The sequence below is a fragment of the Callorhinchus milii genome, unplaced genomic scaffold (genome assembly GCF_018977255.1).
Source record: "Callorhinchus milii isolate IMCB2004 unplaced genomic scaffold, IMCB_Cmil_1.0 Scaffold16, whole genome shotgun sequence".
Taxonomy (NCBI): Eukaryota; Metazoa; Chordata; class Chondrichthyes; order Chimaeriformes; family Callorhinchidae; genus Callorhinchus; species Callorhinchus milii.
In genome coordinates, this window is record NW_024704757.1 from 7666263 (window position 1) to 7689503 (window position 23241).

The window sequence follows — 23241 nt, forward strand, 5'->3', positions numbered from 1 at the left end:
CAAAGGTTGCTGTTTATCAACCATACTCACCTTGGGTTTGACACAAGGAAACAAAATACACATTTTCATTGTAAGTTTTATCACATCAAAACATCTCAAAGTGCTTCACGCATAATTGCTGTCAAGTGTAGTGACTTTTCATGGGCAACACACGAGGGGCTAGCGTGATGCTCACATCAGTGACTGACTGGAGGATTGGGAGATTGATCACATTACAAACAGCAGTTTATGACGATTGCCCAATATCAGCTGATAGATTAACATCCAATCAAAGCTGCAATAATAGAAATAAAATAATTTTGCAATAAGCAAGGAGATAACGTGGCCTTGACGTCCCTGCCGGGAGCCAGTGAAGTGACAGACCGGACCGAGCCAGTGAGAGCCAGGCCTGAGGCCGAGCATTCCCGTGAGCTGGGGATGGGGTTCGGCAGGCAGCACGTGTCGGACTGTGTATTAGTTCAGGATAAATCAGATTGTCACCGTCCACAGACCCAGTGCTCACAGTGTGACCGTCGGGGAAGATATGCCCACAGTGAATCCCTCATTGTCTAGCCTCAGACTTGAGTAATTGCCACTCGAGTGAAATAGCAAGGCGAGAGACAGTGTAGAGGGAATGTTACTCTCTGACCCGGGAGTGTGAATGGCCAGTGTAGAGGGAGCGTTATCCATATATTCAGTCTCTCTCACAGTCGTCTTTCTTTGATTTTCAACATTAATTTCACAGACGCACGATTTGAAATTCAGATGAAAAGCGTTTATTGCCAGCTCCAGTTACAGTGATGTGTGAACAATACAAACAGCACAGATTGTGGCCCTGGAGAAGCAGCAAAAATCCAGGGTCCTGGTGCAGCACGTTCAGAGAGAAAGGAAATGATGGGTTATTGTTCAATGCTCTGATATCTAACATGGCAGGTCAGGAGCGGGTGTCACAGGGCAGGATTGCCAGCCACTCAAGAGTGATGGCAGCGGTGCATGCACTACACACGGCCCTGCTCTCAGACAGGCCCTTGCAAGATCTCCCAAGCACACGGTATCCACAGAAATCTTGGCCCTGGGCAGACATACCAGACTACTTGCCCGGCCAGGACTCTGGGGACACAGTCAACCTGGGATCACTTTACATTTATTATGGTCCGGTCAACACCTCATACACCTGCTTCCCTTTCTAACCTGCTGCTCCTGGGAGGTTGTAATGTGTAATAATAATAATAATAATCCTTGCGTTTGATATAGCGCTTTATCACGTCTTCGAGAAGTGTCAAAGCGCTTCATAGAATATACTGTAACGTGAATTGACTGTATATTACACCCAGAAAGCGATCCGCCAACCAACTAATAACTGGGTTCCTATTTACTGCTGGGTAAACAGAGGTGTGTGTGTGGAGTGAGGAAACATGGCTAAGGTTTCGCCCTCCCCAGAAATCGAACACAGATCCTCTCGCTTGTGAGGCGAGTGCTCTAACCCATAAGCTACAGGACTCCCTGTAGTGTCTTGGTGAGAGCCCTGCATAAAATAGAGCTGGTAGTTGGTTTGGAGATATCCCCCCCCGAGCGATACACAGAGACAAGAAACATTCCCTTCTCTGGCTAACAGTTATCCAGGATTTTACTCCTGAATTCGTACAAAAATATATGCCACATCCCCTGCACTTAAACATGAGGCTCACATGACAACCAGCCCAGCAACTCGTTCAGGCTGACCTTGTGTGTGTTAGTGTGTGTATGTTTTTCTGCATATACGTATGTGTGAGTGTGTATGTGTGGTGGGGAGGGGTGGGGGAATGGGAGGGGGATAGGGGAGGGTAACCATGCATCCCCGAGGGTATTGTGTCTCTGGGGCCAATCTTTGCCCTGTCAAGAGTTCAGCAACAAACTGAGCAAGAATAACATTCTAAAACAGAGACACTCGTCAGAGAATCACAGCCATTAATACATCCAGCATCAGCAATTGCGGGGAGTTCAACGCTTTGTGTATGTGCCCCCGGATTTGATTTACAGAATGTGGTCACCCTGTTGGGTTGTCTCCCAGACATACAAAAGGCCACTGGCGCTCCAGGCGGGCTCCTATGGCGCCATCTTGGTAAAACTATCGTCCATAATGGTGGTGAGGGGAGAGGGCGACCATCTTGGTATAGGCAGAGCAAGCAATGCATGGGGGTAAAGAGGGACACACGTGTGTGAGCATGGTAAAAAAACACGTTAATTCATTTCACCAGCAACCAACACCAGGAAAGTCGTTTAAAAAACTGGCAATGGGAGGGGGGCATGTAACAGGCTGCCAGAAGCTGTTAGGAAGTGAGCAGGTCGGTGGGGCGGTGGGGTGGGGGGGGTGAGGAGGGGGAGTAAGAGCAGGAGAGGGGAAGCCTATGTGTTGCGTATTTATTACAAGAAGAGGGACGAGCCTGCGAGTTGGCTTCAGGGCAGAGTTGCCGTGTCACTCACGGTGCCGGTGGCTGCTGTGCCAGGTCCTCACTCGGCATCACCAGGCGAGTGGGGAGGCCACCCGGGGGCTGCGCTGCGTCTCACACGCCGCCGTCTCAGTACGTGCTCGCTGCAACCACAACACACAGCGTCAGTGACACGCACCCTGCCCCACCCCCCACATACCCTGCACCCCACCCCTCCCCGCCACACCCAACCACCCTCCCCCATCCCCCGCTCCCCTGGGATGTTGATTACCTCAAACTTTGTCATGAATTCAGCGAAGATGCCAAAGAAAGCTTCGCTCATCGTGGCTTTCGAATCTTCCCCGAAGAAGGCGGAGACGCGGCTGAACTCCTCCACGGCCCGTTGCTGCAGCGAGTCCAGCGCCATCAGCAGCGGCTGCGACTCGGCCAGGAAGGCCTCCGTCATCGTCAAGGTAACAACAGCACCGGCCCCGGCCCTGCCCTGAGAGGCCCAGCCCCGAGACGCAGGACCTGCCCTGAGATTCCGCCTCGAGACACAGGCCCCACCTCTGAGAGACGAGGCCCACTCCTGAGGGGCACCTCCCCATTATAGCGGTGTGTTTTGTGCATGGAAGGATACAGTCATGACGTCGGCAAAGCGGTCCTCCTCTATGCTGGGCATACTCGCGCACGCCGCCTGGATCTCCTTCCTCGTGCTGTGGATGTCATTGATGTCGGCTGTGATGGTTCTCTGATTCACTGCAACCCAATCGGTAGTGGTCACACAATGTCTGTGGTTAGTTACTGCAGCTCCTCACGGCCTGTGTGAGCATGCGAGTGTGTATAGGGGGTGTGGGGGGAGTATGTGTGTGGGGTGTATGTGTGTGCGGAGGGTATGTGCGCGCGGGGGGTATGTGCGCGCGGGGGGTATGTGCGCGCGGGGGGTATGTGCGCGCGGGGGGTATGTGCGCGCGGGAGGTGTGTGTGTGGGGGGTGTTGTGCGGGGTATGTGTGGGGGTTATATGAGCCTGTATAGGGAGGGGTGTGTGTGAGCAGGTGTTGTCACTAACCTTTGGCTGCAAGGGGTACGGTGGGGATCTCGATGGCGAATGTGAGGAGTTCGGGGAAATGCTGCCTCAGTGACTTGGCCAAAATGTGCAGGAAAGTGGACTTGCCATCCACTGTCTTCGTAGTGTCCAACTGTGCACAGAGATACAGTGACTCACTGAGCCCCACCCTACACACTGCCCCCCCCACCCCACATATACACTGCCCCCACACACACAATGCCGCCCCCCCCCACACACACTCGTCCCCCCCCCCACACACACACGTTCACATAGACCCACATACACTGACCGCCCCCCCACACACACATGTTCACACAGATCCAGTCACTCACCTCGGTCAGGAAATTGATCTTGAAACCAGTGGTTTTGGAGCTCTTGGGCTGCCCGTTGTTCAGGTAATTTCCCATCGCCAGCACGAACTGGAGAGAGCAGGAGCCGGGCGTGAAGCGAGGTTAGTGAGGAGCAGAGAGGGAGGACAGGTTAGTGAGGAACAGGGAGTGAGACGCAGGAACAGGGAGTGAGGAGCAGAGTGAGGAGCAGAGAATGAGGACACGCTGAGGCTGTGAGTGTCATGCAAGGCTGTGGTTGCAGGATCCCTTCACACCTTCAAGACTGAAATATTTGTTAGGTCAGGCTATTAAGGGATATTGGGCAAGGGAGGATAATTAGACTTGAGGCCACGATCTTATAGAATAGCGGAACAGGCTCAAGGGGCTGAATGGCTTCCTGAAGTTTCCATGGCGTGTTAGCTGCATGTCTAGCCAGTGTGTCCCATGTGCTTGTGGGGTGCTGTTACCTCCAGGATCTTGGCCAGCTTTTTGCCGTTTTTAAGCTCGAGGGAGGCCGTGTGGATACACTGCAGCCCGGCCCGGATCTCCTCAGCCTTCTCCTGCAGCGTGATCTTATAATGCAAACTGCGCAGACGTGTCTTGTACTCCGGCACTGACATCATCTGCAACAAAACGTCTCGTCAGGGCGGGGCACAGGGTCCGGGGGGAAGGGGGTGGGGGGTGACGGGTGGGTGAGCCCCTACCTGCAGGGCAAAGCGGTCTGGCTCGCTCAGCTTGCTGGGGTCAGCCAAGAAACGTTTGAACCTCTTGACCTCATCCTCGTCGGGGGCGTAGAGCAGCAGCTGTTTGATGTGTGAGGGCTCCAGGCGCTCGCTCTGCATTGTCAGCAACACCCCCCGTAGCTCCGGGGCCGACAGCTTCAGGTGGGCGATCAGTATGGCTGCCGCGCACACAGAGACATGTGATCAGTGTCCACTGGCAGCGGTACCTACACGTGTGGTCACGCGGGGAGCGGTACGTACACGTATGGTCACGCGGGAGCGGTGTGTACACGTGTGGTCACGGGAGCAGTACATACATGCACGGTCACGCGGGGAGTGGTACGTACACGTTGGTACGTACACGTGGGGAGCAGTACATACACGTATGGTCACGTGGGGAGCGGTACTTACACGTGTTATAGGCCTTTTTCCGAGAAAGCACTTCCACCATGTCTTTCTTCTTAAATGATTCAGCCGCAAACATGGTCTCTGCAACAGGGAGCAACATATCAGCCAATAACTACACGTGTGGGTGGGGGGTAGGTACTGTGTGGATGGGTGCCGATGGGTGGGGGTGCTGTGCTGTGTGGGGGGGATGTATGGGGGTGGGAGAGTGTTGGGGTGTGTATGGGTAGGGGGGAATGTGGGTGGAGGGGTGTGGGTGGGGAGAGTGTGGGTGTGGGGGGACGATGTGAGGGTGGGGTTTAGTGGATGCGTGTGTGGGGGTGATTCGCTGTCTGGGTGAGGGGATGTGTGTCTCTCACTGTTGGGTTTCTGGGTTCCAAAGTGAAGCTCCAAGTCCAGGTACTTGACCATATCGCTCAGCTTGTCATAGTCGTTGTCCTCACCGAGCTGGGGAGACACAAGGTGTTTACACCCAACCCAATTCCCCCCCGCTGTCTCCCCTCCCCCTACCCCCATGCTCCAAGAAAACTCCAGAAAATATTCTCATGGTTTATCCCGTTCTTTGGATAAAACGTTACATGAAGGTTAAATATCTAGCGACGCTATAGGAAACGAGGAGGCAGTTTTTCTTGCACTGTCCTGGCCAACAATCCCCGAGGGAAAATCCCCTCGTGGGGTTTGAACCCACAATCTTCTAAAACAGAGGTGAGAATGTGACAAACAGCCGTGTGAAGACTATATAAATGCAAGCGTCACTGCTGTGTTTGCTGATGGCTCTGGGTGATGGCTCCACATACCTGACCCCAAATGGTGCCCTCGGAGTTCTCTACCTGCTCCCAGCGCAGACGCTTCACGCTCATGTGGCTGGACTCGCTGCGGCGATGGAAGCCACGATGCAGCGGCGGGGGGGCGGAGGAGGAGGCAGCAGGCAGTGGGGGCGGAGGCGGGGGTGGGGGCAGGGGGAGGTGCGAGGAGGAGGAGGAGTAAGATGGGGGAGGGGGCAGTGGGGGCGGAGGAGGAGGCGGTAGAACTCGCTTCAGGTCAGAGATTAACGTGACGGGTTTGGGGTCGTGGAACTGAATGGGGGGCGGGGGCGGGGGGCTCTGGGGGGGAGGGGGGATGGGGTCCGAGCAAGAGGAGTAGGTGAGGGAGCTGCCGTCCTCGCTACCGCTCGTGCCCTCGCTCCCGCTGCTCGGCTCACTCGCCGCGTAGGGGCCAGACTCGTCCGGGAAGCTCATCTGCGGTGTGAGGGAAGAGAGAGGAGTGAGGAGTGATCCAGCCCGATCTCCCCCCACCCACCCACCCCAGCCTTGTCCTCCCGGGCTCCTCCGCTCACCCAACCCTGCCCACAGACCCGCCCTCTCTGCCACTCCCTGCCCCGTCCCTTGGCCCTGCCTCCGCCCACGAGTCATGCCCACCCACCTGCTCCCTCGCCCTGCCCAGTGCCGCCCCACCTCCACAGCCCAGCCCACCGCCGCAAGCCCCAATCCCGCCCACCGGCCTCACCCTCCCCGCCTCCACCCAGTTCCACGCACCAGCCATGCCCCCAGCCCTGCCCCCAGGGACCCACCTCCTCATAGTCGTTCTCTGGCCTCATGAAGTCGTCGAGGACGGTGATTCTCCGGCCGAGCTGCTCACTCAGGGCGTCCAGGAAGCGGTCAGTGTCGCGGCTGCGGGGAGGCCGCGAGAAGGTGAAGAGCTTGCTGCGGCGGGTGGGAGGGCTGGCGGGGGCCGTGGCTTGGGGCGAGGGGTCCGGGCTGCCGTCCAGGCTAGCGTAGGCGTGTGAGTCCGAGCTGCTGGGAGAGGGGCTGCCCTGAGGGTGACAGGGACACGGGGGCACCGCGACCGGCTCCGACTGCCACAGGAACGGTGTCGGCCTCATCCCTACAGACACACAGCGTTAGCCACACACCCACACACACAGCCCAGACCCCACCCCCACCCCCCGTGTCTGTGCTGGTGCTCGCTCACCCACCACAGCTCTCTCTAGTATGCCACAGTTATCCTATTTTTCCACTCCTCGTATCCTTAAGTGTAAAATAATATGTAAAAATATAATAATAACCCTTGCATTTGAGATAGCGCTTTTCACGACGGTATATTTGTGGGCGAAACGCGGCAGCCAATTACAGTGTCCCACAAACAGTCGGGGATTGAAATGACCAATTTACTATTGTTTTTGGAGGGATTATTGTTAGATGTGTGGAGTAAGGAATACTTGCCCAAGGTTTTGCCCTGCCTAGAATTGAACCCAGGTGTACTCGCTTGCAAGGCAAGTGCTCTAACTACTGAGCTATAGGACTCCACAAAGTGTTAAAGTGTACCTAATCTATATATTTTACACACAGTGTTCTGTTCTGTATGGGGATGCCTGGCTCTTTAAGAGTCTGTGATAATCAAACCTGCCGGGATCGCTGTCTAGACAGTGTACGGCAACATTTGTGTGTTGGACCACGGGGCTGGGAGCGTGGGAAAAAAAAACCTTGCGCACGCGTCATTTAGTGGGCCGAGCCGGGTGGCTATATAAGGCAATGCTCGGCCTAACTTGTTGTCGCTGGTTTTTGGTCCTCAACATGTGGTCCTCTGGGACGGCCATAGCAAGTCGAGCATATAGTCTTTTTTTTACTAACTTTAGTGTCAGTGCTGCTGGTGTTACAGTTTAGGATCTCTATCTGCACTGGCGTGTTTTGTCTTGCCTTGTGAAGTAAAAGTAGGTATTAGGGTCTTTAGGGCTACGGATTTACACATAAGCAAGTAGTCCACTGGAATTCCAGGCTCAGTAGAGTGTGGCATCTCCATCGCAAGAGCAGTAACAAATTGAGAATACCTGACCGTACGTTGCTCTAATTGGTGAAGTTTCCACAAGAGTCAGGACTTGTACTTACAGACACAGAGGCACTTGGTACATTTTGTGTTAATAAAAATTCACGTGTTACAACGGGTTAGAACCGTTACAACTCTCACCCCATTCCCTGCTCTCTCTCTCCCCATCGTGTCTGTGCTAATGCTCGCTCCCCCACTGGAGCTCTCCAGTCTCTCTCTCCCCCCATCGTGTCTGTGCTGGTGCTCGCTCCCCCACTGAAGCTCTCTAACCCAATTCCCTGCTCTGTCCCCATGGTGTCTGTGCTGGTGTCAATCTCTAATCCCATTGCCATCACCTGCCCTGCATTGTAGGAAATACCGTGAGTGCTCGCTGGGGGGAGCGTGGTACCTGCGAGGTTGGGGGGCTCAGCCACTGGAGAGCTCCTGCTGAGGGGTGGGTTCAGTCCCTTCCCCGGGTAGCTGGTGACTGAGGTTCTTCTGGTCTCTATCTCAGCGTAGATTGGAGATACCTGAGAGACACAGAGATACAGTCAATGGTGACAGTCGTGGCTTGTCGGTGGGCTGCAGACAGTTGTCACAGTGACGGAATGTACCCACCTTTTTGATGTTGGGGGTCTCAGGGAGGGAGGTGCCGTCGCCGGCCTGTCGCTCCCCTGGGGCCAGGAGCTGGTACGTGTCCGCAGCGTCTCCAGCACCTGTCACAGCAAACACCCACTGAGGCCTCGTCTCCCTTGGCAAGTGTAGGCAAGGCGGGGGTGGCGGGGGGGGGGTGGCGTGTGTGTGTCCATGTGGTGTGTTTAGACTTTTGTGTGTGTGTGTGTGGTGTGTATGTGTGTGGCGTGTGTGTGTAGTGTGTGTGGGGCATGGGTGCTTGTGGCCACCTCCCCCCTCCCCCGGCTCGGACACTGTTAAGCCCTCTCAGACGCTACCCTGCGTGGAGGGTGCTATATAATTGCAAGTTGTTCTTGTGTGTGCGCTCGTGGTGTGTGTGCACGCATGACACAGAGACTATCCCTACCCACTGTACCTTCGCTTGGCCGGAGCCGGACACTGCTGCGATACGATGAGGTTCTGATGGAATCGCGGTGAGTGGCCTCAGCCGGTGGCTCTGCGTCTCCGGGTTCTGCAGCAGAGACGGAGAGAAGAGGGGGAGGAATACTGTGACACTCGCTATAACTCATCACCTGCATTACATTCTCCCAAACAGGGCCTCATGTGCGCCATCAGCCCCCTACCCTGAGTTCCCCCGGCCTTGACCCCTCCACTCTGAGGTTACCCATCCCACCCCCCCGCACTGACCCTCCCCCCCTACCAGTGGCTGTCTTGTAGCCCAGGAAGCGAGCAATCTTCTGGTGACACAGTTCCTGCTCCTCGTACGTCAGCAGCTGGTAAATGAAATGCCAGATCACCTGCTTGGCTGGCGTGTCCAGCACCGGGTACACATCCACAATCAGCGTGTCAATGTTCCTGCCGGGGAGAGAGAGGTGACAACATGACACAGCCTGCTCACACGCATGCACACGTGTGCACACACACAGCCTGCCCACCTTACACACATACACACACGCGCACGTGTGCACCCGCGCATGCACCCACGCACACCTGTGCTGGAAGAAGGCCTCGAGTGCGCGGCAGACCGTGTAGCGCTCGGGTGGGGTGAGCAGGTGCTCGAGCTGTTGGCTGAAGCTTCGTCCCTGGAACTTGATGCTGGCCGGGAGGATCTCCACCACCCACTGCAGCGACGTCAGAGAGGAGCCACCCGGCGACTCCGCTCGCTCCCGCTCTGTGTGCGAGAGAGTATTTGAGAGAGAGTGAGAAAGAGAGAGAGCGAGGTCAGCCAGGAGCGACGTGCAGGTTCCGCTCGTTGACGCTTTGACTCACCGACAGGCACGTTAAACAGCCCCTCCTCCACCACCAGCGTGGGCATCGCCCCACTGCCCTGTAACATGGCAACAACCTTCTCATGGGAGCAGTTTCTGAAACACACACGGACACAACACGATTACTGTGACACTATTTACTGTGACATCATTGCTGTGACACTATTGCTGTGACTTAGGGGTAGCCCAGAGTGTGTGCTGGGGTAACTGCTGGAGTCTAACCAGCTAAAACCACATAGCTTGGGCATTGATATTGCTGTCTGGCAAGCTTTTCCTCTGCTTGTCCAGCTAGGACCACCCTCCCCATTAGTTAGGGCTTTGTCTGCAAGGTTAACAGGAGCCGAGTGGGAGGATTCTTTTCCCCCAGTCACTAGTCTGTCCTTCCAGGTTCTGCCGATGAGCCGGGCTGGGCTGTGCGGACTGGAATACTGCAGACCCACCTGGCTCAGGAACCAGACTGGAGAGAGGCACAAAGGCCTGGCTCGAGTCTAACATTCAATTGCCAGACATGTCACTTTGAAGCCAGTTCAGCTCCGAGGAGACCCCACTTACCTACCTCCCCCACCCCTCCCCGCCCACCCTCCCCAGTCACTAGTTGGTTATTTGATATCTGACAAGTATGGGTTAGAGCCCTCAACTGGTGTCAGGTACCAAGAACTCCCTGCTAGCTTTGTGGTGACAACACGGCTCAAATACAGTACATGTGTTACACGGGCAGTATATGTATATTACATGGGCAACACATGCATGTTACATGGACACTATATGTTAATATGCGGTACCTCATGTCCAGGCCATTCAGAAAAAGGATCCGATCCCCTGGTTTCAGTCCAGCTTTTTCAGCTGGGCTACCTGTAATACACACACACCTGTGACACACGCACGCACCTGTAATACACACACCTACACCCGTAACACACATACGTAATACACACACACACCTGTAGCGCACACACCTACCTTTGTGAGGAAAGGGTGAGGGTAAAGCAGGTGGAATATATGGAGTTTATCTCTTGTGAGAGATGTTAGGGGAAGGCAGGGCAGGGTGTTGAGTGCGTGGCTGAGAGACGGCTTCTCAGTGGCTGAGAATGGCGATTTCCGCTTACCTGGAATAATGGACTCGATCCAGACGGGCCCATGGCCTCGCAGTGTGAACCCGAAACTTTTGTGCCCTTTGTAAACTCGTATCGTTCTAATAAACCAAATAAAATAAATTCAGACAAAGAAAAGCACGTGTACAGGTGAATCCTACCCCCAGTGTTGCTGACCTCACCTGTACAGGTGTGTGTGCTCAGCTCCTGGCAAGTCTGCTGGGTCAGTGGGTTTGTGGGAGGGCGGCTGACGGGGCCTGACTGGCTCTCGGGGAAGTTGCATACCTGGGTTTTAACAAGACCTGTGACAAGGTGCCAGAGAGACGAGAGCACACGGTTGTGAGGTGTGGAATTGGGGGGGAGGAGAGACGGGGAGGGGCAGAGGCGGAGAGAGAGGGCGGAAAGGAGGAGAGAGAATGGCGGAGCGAGAGAGGTGGAGGAGAGGAATGCAATATTTGAAGTGACACAGAAATTGGCTGCATTACAGAGCGGGCTCCGGCCTCGGCCACACAGCGGGAGCCAGGGCAGCGCTGAGTTGGGAAGGGCTCTGCTGAGCGGTACCTGCGGGAGGGGCTGAGATACCTGCGGGAGGGACTGAGGTACCTGCGGGAGGGGCTGAGTTACCTGTGGGGAGGAGCTGAGCGGATGCTGCCGCTGGGGATGGATACGGTTTTGCGGATGCTGCACGGGGGGTCGGGGGCCTGGGGGGCCGAGCTGGCCCTCGTGGACACCAACAGCCGCTCCTGGTGGTCCTCACTCCGGCTCCGCCGCAGTCGGCTGTTGTGCTGGATTCGGGTCTTGCTGCACACCTTGCTGATCAGGCTCTGGGACACCACCTCGTCAAACCGCTGTCGATGCTTCTTGGGGATGAAGATCCTGGCAAACATGGCGGGAGAGGAGAGAGAGATGAGCGCACAGCGCCACTCACACACACACAGACACACACACACACACACACACACACAATCCAGGGATGGACTGAACCAAGCTGAGCAGGTGTGAGCACAACCTCCCACACAAACCCTCCATGTGACTCGCAGCCCCATTCTGTCATCAACGAATCCTTTTCATGTGACATGTTATCTCTCCACCTCCTCAATGCCATCTTGCTCCTGAGCTCAGCGTGCTCTGTCATGAACCTCGCTGTGAAGCTCAGGGCCTCACGCACTTTCACAGGCTGCCGCTCGCTACCCGCTACCTGGGGGCAGCGTCAGGGATCGCACCTGGAGTTGGTGACTGGAAGTCACACCTGGAGAAAGTGACAGGCAGTCACACCTGGGGGCATTTTACCAGCCGAATCTCTGCTCACACGCAAGTGTTTATGTGCGCAGTATGTTCACGTGTGTTTTGTGCACCGATGCACGCACCAGTCTGTGTATCAGTTCACATACGTGTTTGTAAAAACAGATGTGTGCACCCGGGGGAAAGGGGTCAGTCTGTATATGTGGGGACATATTCTGTGCACCTGTGTGTGTGTTCGTTTACGCGCGTGTGCGTCTGTTTGTACATCTGTGAGTGTGTCTGTTTGTGTATCGGTCTGTGTATCTAGGGCAACTGTGCATGTGTGCGAGTACATCTGTGTCAGTCTTTGTATTTGTACCTAGATATGTGTGTGTATATCATTGATCATGGGTGAGTATGTCACTCACATACGTGTGCTCATACTTCCCCCATATTTCACACAAACACAGTCACACCACTTTACAGTAATCCTGTGAAACGCTTTCACACACCTCAATGATATATCTCAGCTGGAGACAAATGTGAGAGAATGTGTATGGATCTTGCTTTATGTATAAGTATGTGAGTGTATACCTCAGTGTGTGTGTGTGTATCTCAGCGGCAAGGGCACATCAATGTGTATATCATAGTTTGTGTGTTTCAGTCAATGTGTATGTATCTCCAGTCTGTGTGTGTGTATATTTGTATCTCCAGTCTCTGTGTGTATATGAGTATCTCCAGTCTGTATGTGTGTATATGTGTATCTCCAGGCTGTATGTGTGTATACGTGTATCTCCAGTCTGTATGTGTGTGTATATGTGTATCTCCAGTCTGTGTGTGTATGTATGTATCTCCAGTCTGTGTTGTGTATGTATATATATGTATCTCTGGTCTGTGTGTGTGTGTATGTATCTCCAGTCTGTGTGTGTATATATATGTATCTCCAGTATGTGTGTGTGTGTGCATGTAATGCATGTATCTCCAGTCTGTGTGTGTGTGTATAAATATGTATCTCCAATCTGTGTGTGTGTACATATGTATCTCCAGTCTGTGTGTGTACATATGTATCTCCAGTCTGTGTGTATATGTGTGTGTGTATATATGTGGAATCCTGTAGCTCAGTGGTTCGATTCCCAGCATGGTGAAACCTTGGCCAAGTTTCCTTACTCCACACGCTTGATAATAACCCCTCAAGAAAATAAAACAATAATATATTGGTCACTTCAAACCACGAATGTTTGTGGGACACTGCTGTGCGCAATTGGCTGCCGCGTTTCGCCCACAAATATACAGTCAATTCACTTTACAGTATATTCTGTGAAGCGCTTTGGGACGTTTAGAAGACATGAAAAGCGCTATATCAAATGCAAGGATTATTATTATTATTATTATCTCCAGTCTCTGTGTATGTGTATTTAAACTCCGAGACACTACCCCATGTGAAGGTTCTATAAAAAGAAAAGTTGTTGCATATGTATTGTATGTATGTGTGTATGTGTGTCGGTGTATGGGTGTATGAGCCTGTGGGTGTATGGGTGTGTGTGGGTATATGTGTGTGTGTACGTGTATGGGTGTACGTGTATGTGGGTATGTGTGGGTGTATGCATGTGCCTGTTGGTGTACGTGTATGTGAGTGCATATGTGTGTGTGTGCCTCAGTTTTATTTTAACAATAATCCTGCACTTCTCTGTTCCTCAGATCCCACAAACAATTTCGCTAAACAATCACCTAATTTCTTCTTGAATTTGCTGATGCAATCCATTCCTGGGCCCACTCCCCACCCTCCGTGCTCTCAATTTAAAGTAATTAAATCTCTTCCCCGAGCTGGTGTCTGTGTCTCTTGTTGTGGAGTCTGCGACTGTGAGTAACAAAATACACAGTCACACAGTGTATCCTGTGAAACAATTTGAGATATCTCGCAGTCACTATAAGGCACTGTATCAAATGCGAGGATTATTATTATTATTATTATTATTATTAGGGTTTGTTTAATGGGTCTGACCCTGTAGTAGCAGCAATGTTCGGAGTGTGGAGCGAGGGGCAGAGAGAGGATGAAAGTGGAGGAAGCATCAGCAGCTCAGATACAAATGGTGGCCGTGACAGGCACCAACGCGTGCAACAGAAATGTCACCTTCTCTGTAATTGTGATCGTCAGTAAATTATTATAATCCCCAATTCATCAAACTACAGCACAGCATCAGTGCCCCCCCCCCCCACCGCCTACCCCAAACCCAGCCCCCCCCAGGAGCCTCAGGTGACTAGGAAGACAGTGAGATGGCCTCAGTGGATCAAATTAACCCAAATTATTTAATTTGCTGAGCTATAAAATGCCAATCAATTAACCCCTAAAGCACATTTCTATGTGCTCGCAGGGAGAGAGAGGATTAACAGCACTGTGGCACTGTTTGTATTATTCCTGCTCTCAGGAAGGACACAGTAATTGAAACTCGGTAATATTTACGTGATCGACACAAGCAAATGTAATGTTGGGATGTAATGAGTTATTAGCATCGGAACAGCAAAGCGAGTGAGGGATGGACGGAGGGAGGGAGTGAAGGAGGGAGTGAGGGTGATCTTCACAACATTAGTCATCCTCGTCTCGACCGACAGTTGAGACTCAATCTGTTAGTGAACACAATCAACACTGAGCAGCTTCACTCCCCCCTCAATCCTCCTCCCACCCTCCACCCTTGCTCCCCCTCACTCCCCCCCGCTTCCCCGCTCGCTCCTCCCCCCTCGTTCCCCTCCTCTGCTCCCCACACCACTCGCTCCCCCTTCCCCCTTGCTCCCCCCCTCCCCCGTGCTCCCCCACTTGCTCCCCCACTCGCTCCTCCCCCTCACTCTCCCCTCCCTCCCACTCACACCCCTCCCACCCTCCTCCCTCACTCCCCCCTCCACCCACCCTCAATACAACACAGCAGAGCACGGGCGCTATCCTCTGGTTCTACCCTCTCAGCCTCACATCACAACCACAGCATCAGTCCGAGCCTCGGGCTCCAGCCTCTCACGGCAACAATACGACACAACAACAACAACAACAACAGCAGCAGCTTTGACCACACACAGCCCACCCCCACCAACCTCTCCCCCTGCGCAGACTCGTACCGAAAGTGTCTGGAGAAATTCCTGTCCTTCCCCATCTCTCAACCGTGGTCGGTCCGGAGCTCGGGCGCCGGACAACGTCGGAGCCAAACGGTGAAGGAGCAGGAGGTGCGGGAGCTGCCGGGCTGTCAGACTGGCAGCTCCAGCACTGCCACTCACTGCCCCGCTGCCCAGGACAGTCAGTCACTGTGCTGCTGATGTCAGAGACCGAGCTCGTGTTCTCACTGCAGCACAGCAGAGAATCACTGAGACCGGAATCACACACTGAGCAACAGCTTGTGCTTAAACTGCGTCTGTCACACAGGCCAATGGAGCAGCCGGAAGGGGGGGGGGGGGGAGAGAGCAGGTGGGCCAGTGGGGGGGAGTGGGTGGGGGGGGGTGCGGTGCAGGTGAGCAAATGGTCATAAAGTGTGAGGTTTTTTTTGAAGGATTTTGAGGGTTTCAGACACAATGGACGTGGTAGCTGAGAGCTCCAAAACCGATGGAGAGCAGTGTGGGTGCCAGGCTGGGCAGTGTGGGTGCCAGGCTGGGCAGTGTGGGTGCCAGGCTGGGCAGTGTGGGTGCCAGGCTGGGCAGTGTGGGTGCCAGGCTGGGCAGTGTGGGTGCCAAGTTGGGCAGTGTGGGTGCCAAGTTGGGCAGTGTGGGTGCCAGGCTGGATAGTGTGGGTGCCAGGCTGGGCAGTGTGGGTGCCAGACTCTACTGGGTGAGACACTGTCACAAGATCACGAAAAGGTTGTGGAAATAAATAGTGGGATAATAGGGAGCAATGCTCAGCACTGAATCCCAGAGGGTGTGACTGTGTTGAGTGAGTGTGAGAGGGAGTGTGAGTATGAGAGTGATTGTGAGTATGAGAGGGAGTGAGTGTGAGGGAGTGTGTGAGAAGAGTGTGAGTGTGGTTAAGAGAGTGAGGGAGTGAGAGTGTGTGAGTGAGAGTAAGTGTGAGTGAATGTAAGAGTGAATGTAAGAGTGAAAGTGAGTGTGAGCCTGGCATAGGAGAGGCAGGAGTGGAACCATAATCCAATCCAGCTCAGTGCGGGGGCTGTATGCATTCGACACCCCAGCACACACACTGTTTCCTACAAAACACACAGTCACTACACTTTACAGTGTATTCCGTGAAGCGCTTTGAGATGGTTCAGCGCGAAAAGGCGCTGTATCAAATGCAAGGATTATATTACACCGCACACAGTGACACAGCCTCCAATACATAGTCACCACATGCCCAGTCCCCTGACCCCAACCCCCCTGAACCCAACCCCACCTCCTGACCCTACCCCTGACCCTACCCCCCTGACCCAGACCCTCTTTGCTATGGGAACGTACCTGATGTCCTGTATGAGTTGGCGCTGCTCCTCAGAGCAGAGGATCATGGGGAGTGCGTAGGCCAAGTACTCTACCCTGCGCTCCCCCGCGTACTGCTTCAGCACCGTCAGCAGCTGCTCCCTGACCGCCGGCTGCTCCCCCAACACCTCGTCCATCTGCAGCCCAGGGACACAAGCCAGCGTCAGGGGGTCTGCACCTCACACACACCTCAACCCCCCCCCCCCACCCACCGCCCCCCCCCACACACACACACACCATCTACTCCTCTCACATCCCCCCAAACCACCCCCTCCCCCCCCAAACCACCCCTCCCCCCCCAAACCACCCCCTCCCCCCCCAAACCACCCCCTCCCCCCAAACCACCACCTCCCCCCCAAACCACCCCCTCCCCCCAAACCACCCCCTCCCCCCCAAACCACCCCCTCCCCCCCCAAACCACCCCCTCCCCCCCAAACCACCCCCTTCCCCCCCCAAACCACCACCCCGCACAAAGCCCCATCTCCACCCCAGGGACACAAGCTGCCGGCAGGGAGTCTGCCACTTACACACGCACACACTCCGCCCACCTTTAAAACATGCCGTAAGGACTTTTCCTTTTAACCATACGGTCACCTTTACCTCGCCCGGGCGGGCCACCGCCTCGCCCGGGCGGGCCACCGCCTCGCCTGGGCAGGTAAACACCTCACCTTCCTGCTGAATTCCAAAGCTTTGCTCTTGCGCTCCTGATGCACAGCCTCTGTGTTCTGGACGTACTCGCGGATGTCGCTGCTGTCTGAGTCCTGGTTCCGGAACCTTCCAAAGCACAGGACGCCAAGTTGCAGCGGGCGGCCGTGGTTGGCTTTTATCATGGCCGCGGCCACCTCGGAGTGCTTGACCGGGACCTGGTTGACCTCGAGGACAAGGTCCCCGCTCTGCAGCCCGCCCTCGGCCGCGGGGGAGCCGGGCACGCAGTCAGCTATCTGTAAGGGGTTCCCACCGTTCAGGGTGATGCCGAACTTGCCCTCCAGAGTGGGCAGCAGGTCCACCTGCTCGATGCGGGACACCACCCCGATACTGGGGGGCACATTGTGGCAGCGCCTGGCCAGGCTGCTCAGCACCTCACAGCTCAGCCACGACACGTCCTCGCCCTCGATCTCCAGCACCTGGTCCCCCGGCTGCAGCCCGGCCAGGTGGGCGCTGCCTCCCTCCTGCACACTCAGGATGTAACTCGGTCCTTTCCCTCCGATCCGGAACCCAAACGCCTCCGGCCAGCCTTGGTTGTCCAGTGGCATTGTGGCAACTGGGAGGAGAGGAGACATAGCAGAAGATTAGAACCATAGAATCTCACAGCACAGAAGAAGGCCATTCAGCCCATCAAGGTTGTTTAATGAGCAACACTTTCAGTCCCTTTTACCTGCCCTTTTGCACACTGACACAGGCCTGTGAGTTACTCAGGTTGAGATATTCAGGGTTTAAAAGTCTTGAAAGCTCAGTAATTCCCAACGGTTTGTTCCACAATCAACATCAGGAGACATTTAATACATATGTGCATTTATCATTAATAAACCTTACAGTCTTCTACCCATTTGGTACATCAAGGCTGGACTACGCCAACTCCCTGCTTGTCAACCTCCCCAACTCTTCCCTCCACAGGCTGCAGATCATTCAGAACTCTGCAACTCTTGTCCTCTCCCGCACCAGGCTCTGTGACCCCATTACCCTCGACCTGCTCCACTGGCTCCCTATCCCCCCAGAGGATAGAGCTCAAAACCCTCGTCCTCACCTTGAAGCCCTCTACGGTCTTGCCCTCTCCTACCTCTGTGACCCACTGACCCCATATCAACTTGTCTGCTCCCTCCACTCAGCAGGCTCCGGCTTGCTCCATGTCCCCCGCCCGGCCCGCCCCGCCCCATCATTGGCCACTCTGCCCCCACCCTTTGCCTCGCCCCCCCTCCCTTGCCTCCTACAAGGCACGTCTCAAGATCCTCCTCTTCGACTGCACCTTCCGCCACCCTCCTATACCCCCTGACCTCCACCCTCCCTGATCCCAACCCCCAGCTCAGGTCCAAATCCCTGACTGTCCAGCACCTTGGGACGTCCTCCCGACATGAAAGGCTCGGTGTAAATGTCAGTTGTTGTTGTTGTTGTTGCGCAGACAGACAGACACACAGGCCTTGCTTTAGCGCTGCTCTCGCCATTGCATGGTCCCACCCTCACTGCCAGGTTCCTCCCCCTTTGACAAGGCTCCTGCCCAGCCCTTCGCCCCCCACTGCCAGGCCCCTCCCTCACTGCCAGCCCCCACCACCACCATCGTCCCTGCAGTTGTAGCTGCTCCGAGGAAGCTTCCAAAGCCCCCCCCACCCCGCCACCTCCCCTAGAGGCAGTGACAAGACCAGGAGTGACTGTAAACGCAAGGTGTATGGTGTCAGTGACCAGTGTGAGCAGCACTGGAGGAACACACATCTGAGCTCATGTTGTTAATCCATAATCCCCCTCCAACACCCCCCCCATCAACCCGACCCCCCCACCCCACCCCGCCCATTGATCTTAGCTGAATTCCCAGCGGCCGCGGCCCCCACATTTACACACAGAAACGGAGATGAGGGACTGTGTGCGGAGGCCGAGGTACTTACAGATGTCCTTGGGCGAGGAGGTGCGGCGAGCGGGACCCACACTCAGGGAACGTCGGGGCCGGGATCGGCGGCTCCTCAGCAGCCTGCGGACCCGGTTTACAAAGCTCTCTCTCTTGGCCATAACTACTCACTGCCCTGAGGCCGGCAGCACCGGCACCGGGAATCCTGCACACAGCGCTGTGCGCTCAGAGAGCACGGAGAGAGACTTTACCAACTGCGCTACACTGAGATAGTCAGCAGTGTTGAGAGCTATTCTGGGCTCTGCCTCTACCCCCCCTGGTGAGAAAGAGCCTCACACATCAGTGAAACTGTCCCTTCCAACTCCGCGTGCAGAATGGGGACACTTTATCCTTCAAATTTCATCTCAACGCAGGAAGAAACAGTAAAACTCACACAGACACAGATACAACACACACACCGCTCAGACCCCAATCAGCAGCCGATTAATTCCTGGTTTAAGAGAAGCATCTGGGGATGGCAAAGCTGTGAATGGAGTGACAGCCGGGAGCTGCTAACCCGGATTACACAGTGTGGCTGAGGGAGAAGTAGGGCAACGACCCTCACAATCCCACCGCATTCTGTCAATATCTGTACAAGAAGCCACACTCAAACCTTCTGACACCAGCTCCACCACATTCACTCACTCTCCAGATTATTATCTGGCCCTAAAGCTGCTTCTCTCAGAGTCACAGCCCCAAAGGGTGTGACTGAAACATCTCTGATAGCATTGAGGTTACTGACAGTACAATTGGATGTTTGAGGTCAATGTTGAGGGGCCCGGGAACAGCCAACCTGCCTATAAACTACAACCATCTTTATAATTCTCACGTGTGGAACTTTTATCAAACGCCTTCTGAAAATCCAAGTGATTTATACCCACTAGATATCCGAGTTACTTTCTAAAAGAATTCCGGTAACTTCATTAGATGTGATTGCTCCCCCTTACCTCTGTGACCTCCTAGCCCCCTAACCACCCTGTCCGCTCCCTCCACTCAGCGGGCTCCGGCCTGCTTCAAGTCCCCGTGTCGCCTGCCTCACCATTGGGGGCCAGCCTTCTGCCACTCTACCCCTACCCTCTGAAACTTCATCCCGCAGTCCCTCCAACTCCCCACCTCCCTTGCTTCCTTCAAGACCCATCCCAAGTCCCTCCTCTTCGACCATGCTTTCGTTCATCCTGCTTCCCCTATCCTCCACCCTCCCCAGTCCCGACCCCCAGTTCCTGTCAGAAGCACTGACTGCCCAGCGCCTTGGGACGCCTCCCGACTTGAAACGCGCAATACAAATGTAATGTTGTTGTTGTTGTTACACTCTTAGATCAGCAGTGACTTCAGCAGTGATAGCAGGGGCATCAGTGCGATGCACAAAGGGAGGTCCTGGCACTGAGAGGGTTAAGTGGGAGAAAAGGATATAAAAACAGGCCGACCTCAGTACAAACCTACAATAAACTCTCGACTGCAGACTGCTTATCACATAATCTTGTATTCCATATTGAAGTGCACCGAGATGCTACCTGGTGAAGGGCGCTATATGTTGTGTTGTATTGCTTTACCAGGTTAATTGCACCAACGATTATCAGTCTGAATGTGCCACCATGTTACTGCACAATACATGTTTACACTTGGTGAGGGTGGATCAAAGCGTTCAGTGAGGAGCACAGAAATGATCGATCACTCAGTTGTGTTTCCTACTTCGACCCTAAGTTCCTACAATTGGTGTCAAAGGATCCAATCCATACCATCAGCTGGTTAGTGAGACCATCAGCTGGTTCGTGAGACCAGCTGGTGCTCTAGCTCAGGTTGTTCTGATTTTGACCCATTTTCAGAGCGTTTGGAGAATATTTGTGTTGAAATTACAGAGATGAATTAACCAGAGCAGCAGCGAGTGTTCAACATGAGTGGAAACAGAGCGATTTCTGGGTCAGAGAAACGGGAGAGAATCAACAACATGTACGTTAAATAGAAAAGTGAATCACTGGGTTCAGAGTGAGAATAACTAACTGAATTTTAACTAATTTAGCACTGGCTCAGCCAGTCTAATCCAAACACCTTGAGGGGCTGAATATCAGAACAGAGCCTGAGAGAAGCCAGGCCACAACCCAGAGCCTGCCTGAGGGCAGCGTTGCCCCAATTCCTGGGCCCGGCCTAGATACCAAGATTATGTAAAGAACACAGACCTATTCTGGGCTGTTGCCTGGCCTCTGCCTTCCCTGTGGAGCATAGGGCCTTTCTTGCTAATGAGGCCGCCTCGCTGACCTGCTTTTCTCCCTTCCACGGCAGGTTTAAATCAGGAATTCTCGCAACTAGAACACAGCCGATTGATAGCAGAAAGTTAACTTCTTACAAACTTTATCTCAGCAGTGATGTTCTGTGCAAGGAACCCTCGGATCCCACAATCATTGGTGTAGAGGCCTCAGCCTGGCTCAGTTGGGAACTCTCTCTCGCCTCTGGGTCAGACAGTCTAGGCTGACACTCTAGCATAATCCTGGGGGGGGAGAGCATCGTCTGTCAGATAAGATGTTAAACCAAGGTCCACCCCCAGTGCCTTCAGCTCCTGACCTATTGAACTACTCATCTCCAACCCTCCATCTTGCTCTTTCTTTATCTTTAAATCCCACTTTAAGACTTATCTCTTTGACTACGTGTATGTATCACCTCCCCCTCCTCTCTTGCTCAACCGCAGCAGTGAACAGTGCTGCCGGGGGTGAATACAAATTGTTATTAAACTGAGATCCTGTCTGTGCCTGGTCTACTGGTTGTTAAACATTCTATGAGAATATTGGGAAAGAGAAGGGAGTTTCTCTCCCAGTGTCCTGGCCATCAATCTGGTCACTCACTGCACCTTGCAAATTGGCTGTTGTGTTTGTCAACAAATACAGTCACTACACTTGACAGCAATTACTTGTGAAATGCTGCAAGACTTTTTGACATAATTGGTTTGTTCACCTGCAAGAATTATTATTACTTTATTATATTATTATATCTCCCCCTCATTATATCAAGTGTCCTCGACTCTGACCCCCCCTTGACTCCGCCAGTTCACATGTAGCTGGTTACACACACAACGACTGGCTGCACCAGGACACACTCTTACCTGGTACCTGAGCGTTTGGTCCTGAATCAGCCAGAAATTCGCCTGAACATTACCCAGAAATCTACCTGCGGAGCCGCAACTCTTTTGTGGATCAGTTACAGTCAGCGGCTGAATGAGCAGCTCCTGTAACCAAGACAAGACGTGACGTACCAGCAATAACCACAGCATAGGACTAGCACAGCACAGGCAGTATGACACGCGTGTGAGACACACACTGTGTATGTGTGGGGAGATGATGAGTGAGTGGGAGGTAAATGGGGATGTGGGGGAGAGGGTAAATGGGGGTGGGGTTGTGATGGGGGATATGGGGGTAATTGGGATGTGAGGGGACTAAATTTAATAATCCTTACATTTGATATAGCGTCTTATCATGTCATTGAGAAGTCACCAAGTGCCTTGAAGAATACACTGGATGGTGAATTGACTGTATAATTTTTGGGCGAAGTGCAGCAGCCAATTGCGCACAGCAGTGTCCCACAAATGGTGGTGGATTGAGTGACTACATTATTATTTGTTTATTTATTGAAGAGATTATTAGCCCCGGAAAGCGATCCATTAATCAACTAATGTGTGTGTGTGTGTGTGGGGGGTAACTAGATGTGGGGGTAATTGAGGAGTGGTGGGGGTATTTTGGGGTGAGAGAGGTTTGGATGTGTTAGGGGTGGGTGTTCAGAGGCGTTTGGGGTGGGGTATATATTGGGGGAGTGGGAGGGTTGGAGTATTTGGATATGAGGGCTGAATGTGTGTGTGGGGGGAGCTTGGAATGTGAAGGGGGGGGGGTATATGAGGTTGGGGGGGGGGCTCTATGAGGGTATATATATTATATATAATCCTTGCATTTGATATAGGCCTTATCACATCTTTGGGCCGTTTCGAAGCACTTCACAGGATATACTATAAAGTGAATTGACAGTATATGTTGTGGGCGAATATGAGGGAAGGTCTTGTGTCTTTTGCTGTGGTGGTGTTGGCGCTTCCAGTGCCCGGTTTCCAGTTTATTGAGCTTGCTCTGTTCCTGCCCCCCTCCCACCCACCCCTGCACACTGCCCCTGCCTATAGTGGGAGTGTGTGTGTCCAGTTAGAAACATTCAGCCCAATATTTCTGCTGTTGCTCCTTCACTTTCTCATGTACCTCATTGTCTCTTGAACTTGCATTCAGAGAGTACCTTCACCACTGACAGATCAA

The 23241-nt window shown here is 53.8% G+C and overlaps 1 protein-coding gene across 1 annotated transcript; it reads right to left on the reverse strand.

Moving 5' to 3' along the window:
* Nucleotides 1-1750: 1750 nt before the first annotated feature.
* grid2ipb (glutamate receptor, ionotropic, delta 2 (Grid2) interacting protein, b) lies at nucleotides 1751-17673 on the reverse strand. Its single transcript, XM_042341086.1, has 22 exons — nucleotides 17040-17673; nucleotides 16354-16508; nucleotides 11332-11583; nucleotides 10723-10808; nucleotides 10399-10468; nucleotides 9618-9712; nucleotides 9339-9519; nucleotides 9049-9203; nucleotides 8764-8859; nucleotides 8334-8431; nucleotides 8125-8245; nucleotides 6484-6797; nucleotides 5711-6151; nucleotides 5273-5360; nucleotides 4920-4997; nucleotides 4491-4687; nucleotides 4254-4409; nucleotides 3790-3876; nucleotides 3458-3587; nucleotides 3028-3146; nucleotides 2680-2844; nucleotides 1751-2551 (listed from the first exon to the last, which is right to left on the reverse strand). The coding sequence occupies exons 1-22, from the start codon at nucleotides 17649-17651 to the stop codon at nucleotides 2480-2482; spliced, it is 3768 nt and encodes a 1255-aa protein (XP_042197020.1). The 5' UTR covers nucleotides 17652-17673; the 3' UTR covers nucleotides 1751-2479.
* Between the last annotated feature and the right edge of the window lie 5568 nt (nucleotides 17674-23241).

Excerpts from the sequence above, each read along its gene's own strand:
- grid2ipb (XM_042341086.1), bottom strand. The coding sequence starts at position 17,651 with ATGTCTCCTCTCCTCCCAGTTGCCACAATGCCACTGGACAACCAAGGC. Across the intron at positions 9,204-9,338 it reads GAGGCCTTCTTCCAGCACAG|GAACATTGACACGCTGATTG; the intron begins GTGTGCGTGGGT and ends TCTCCCCGGCAG. Across the intron at positions 3,147-3,457 it reads CGTACCCCTTGCAGCCAAAG|TGAATCAGAGAACCATCACA; the intron begins GTTAGTGACAAC and ends ATTGGGTTGCAG.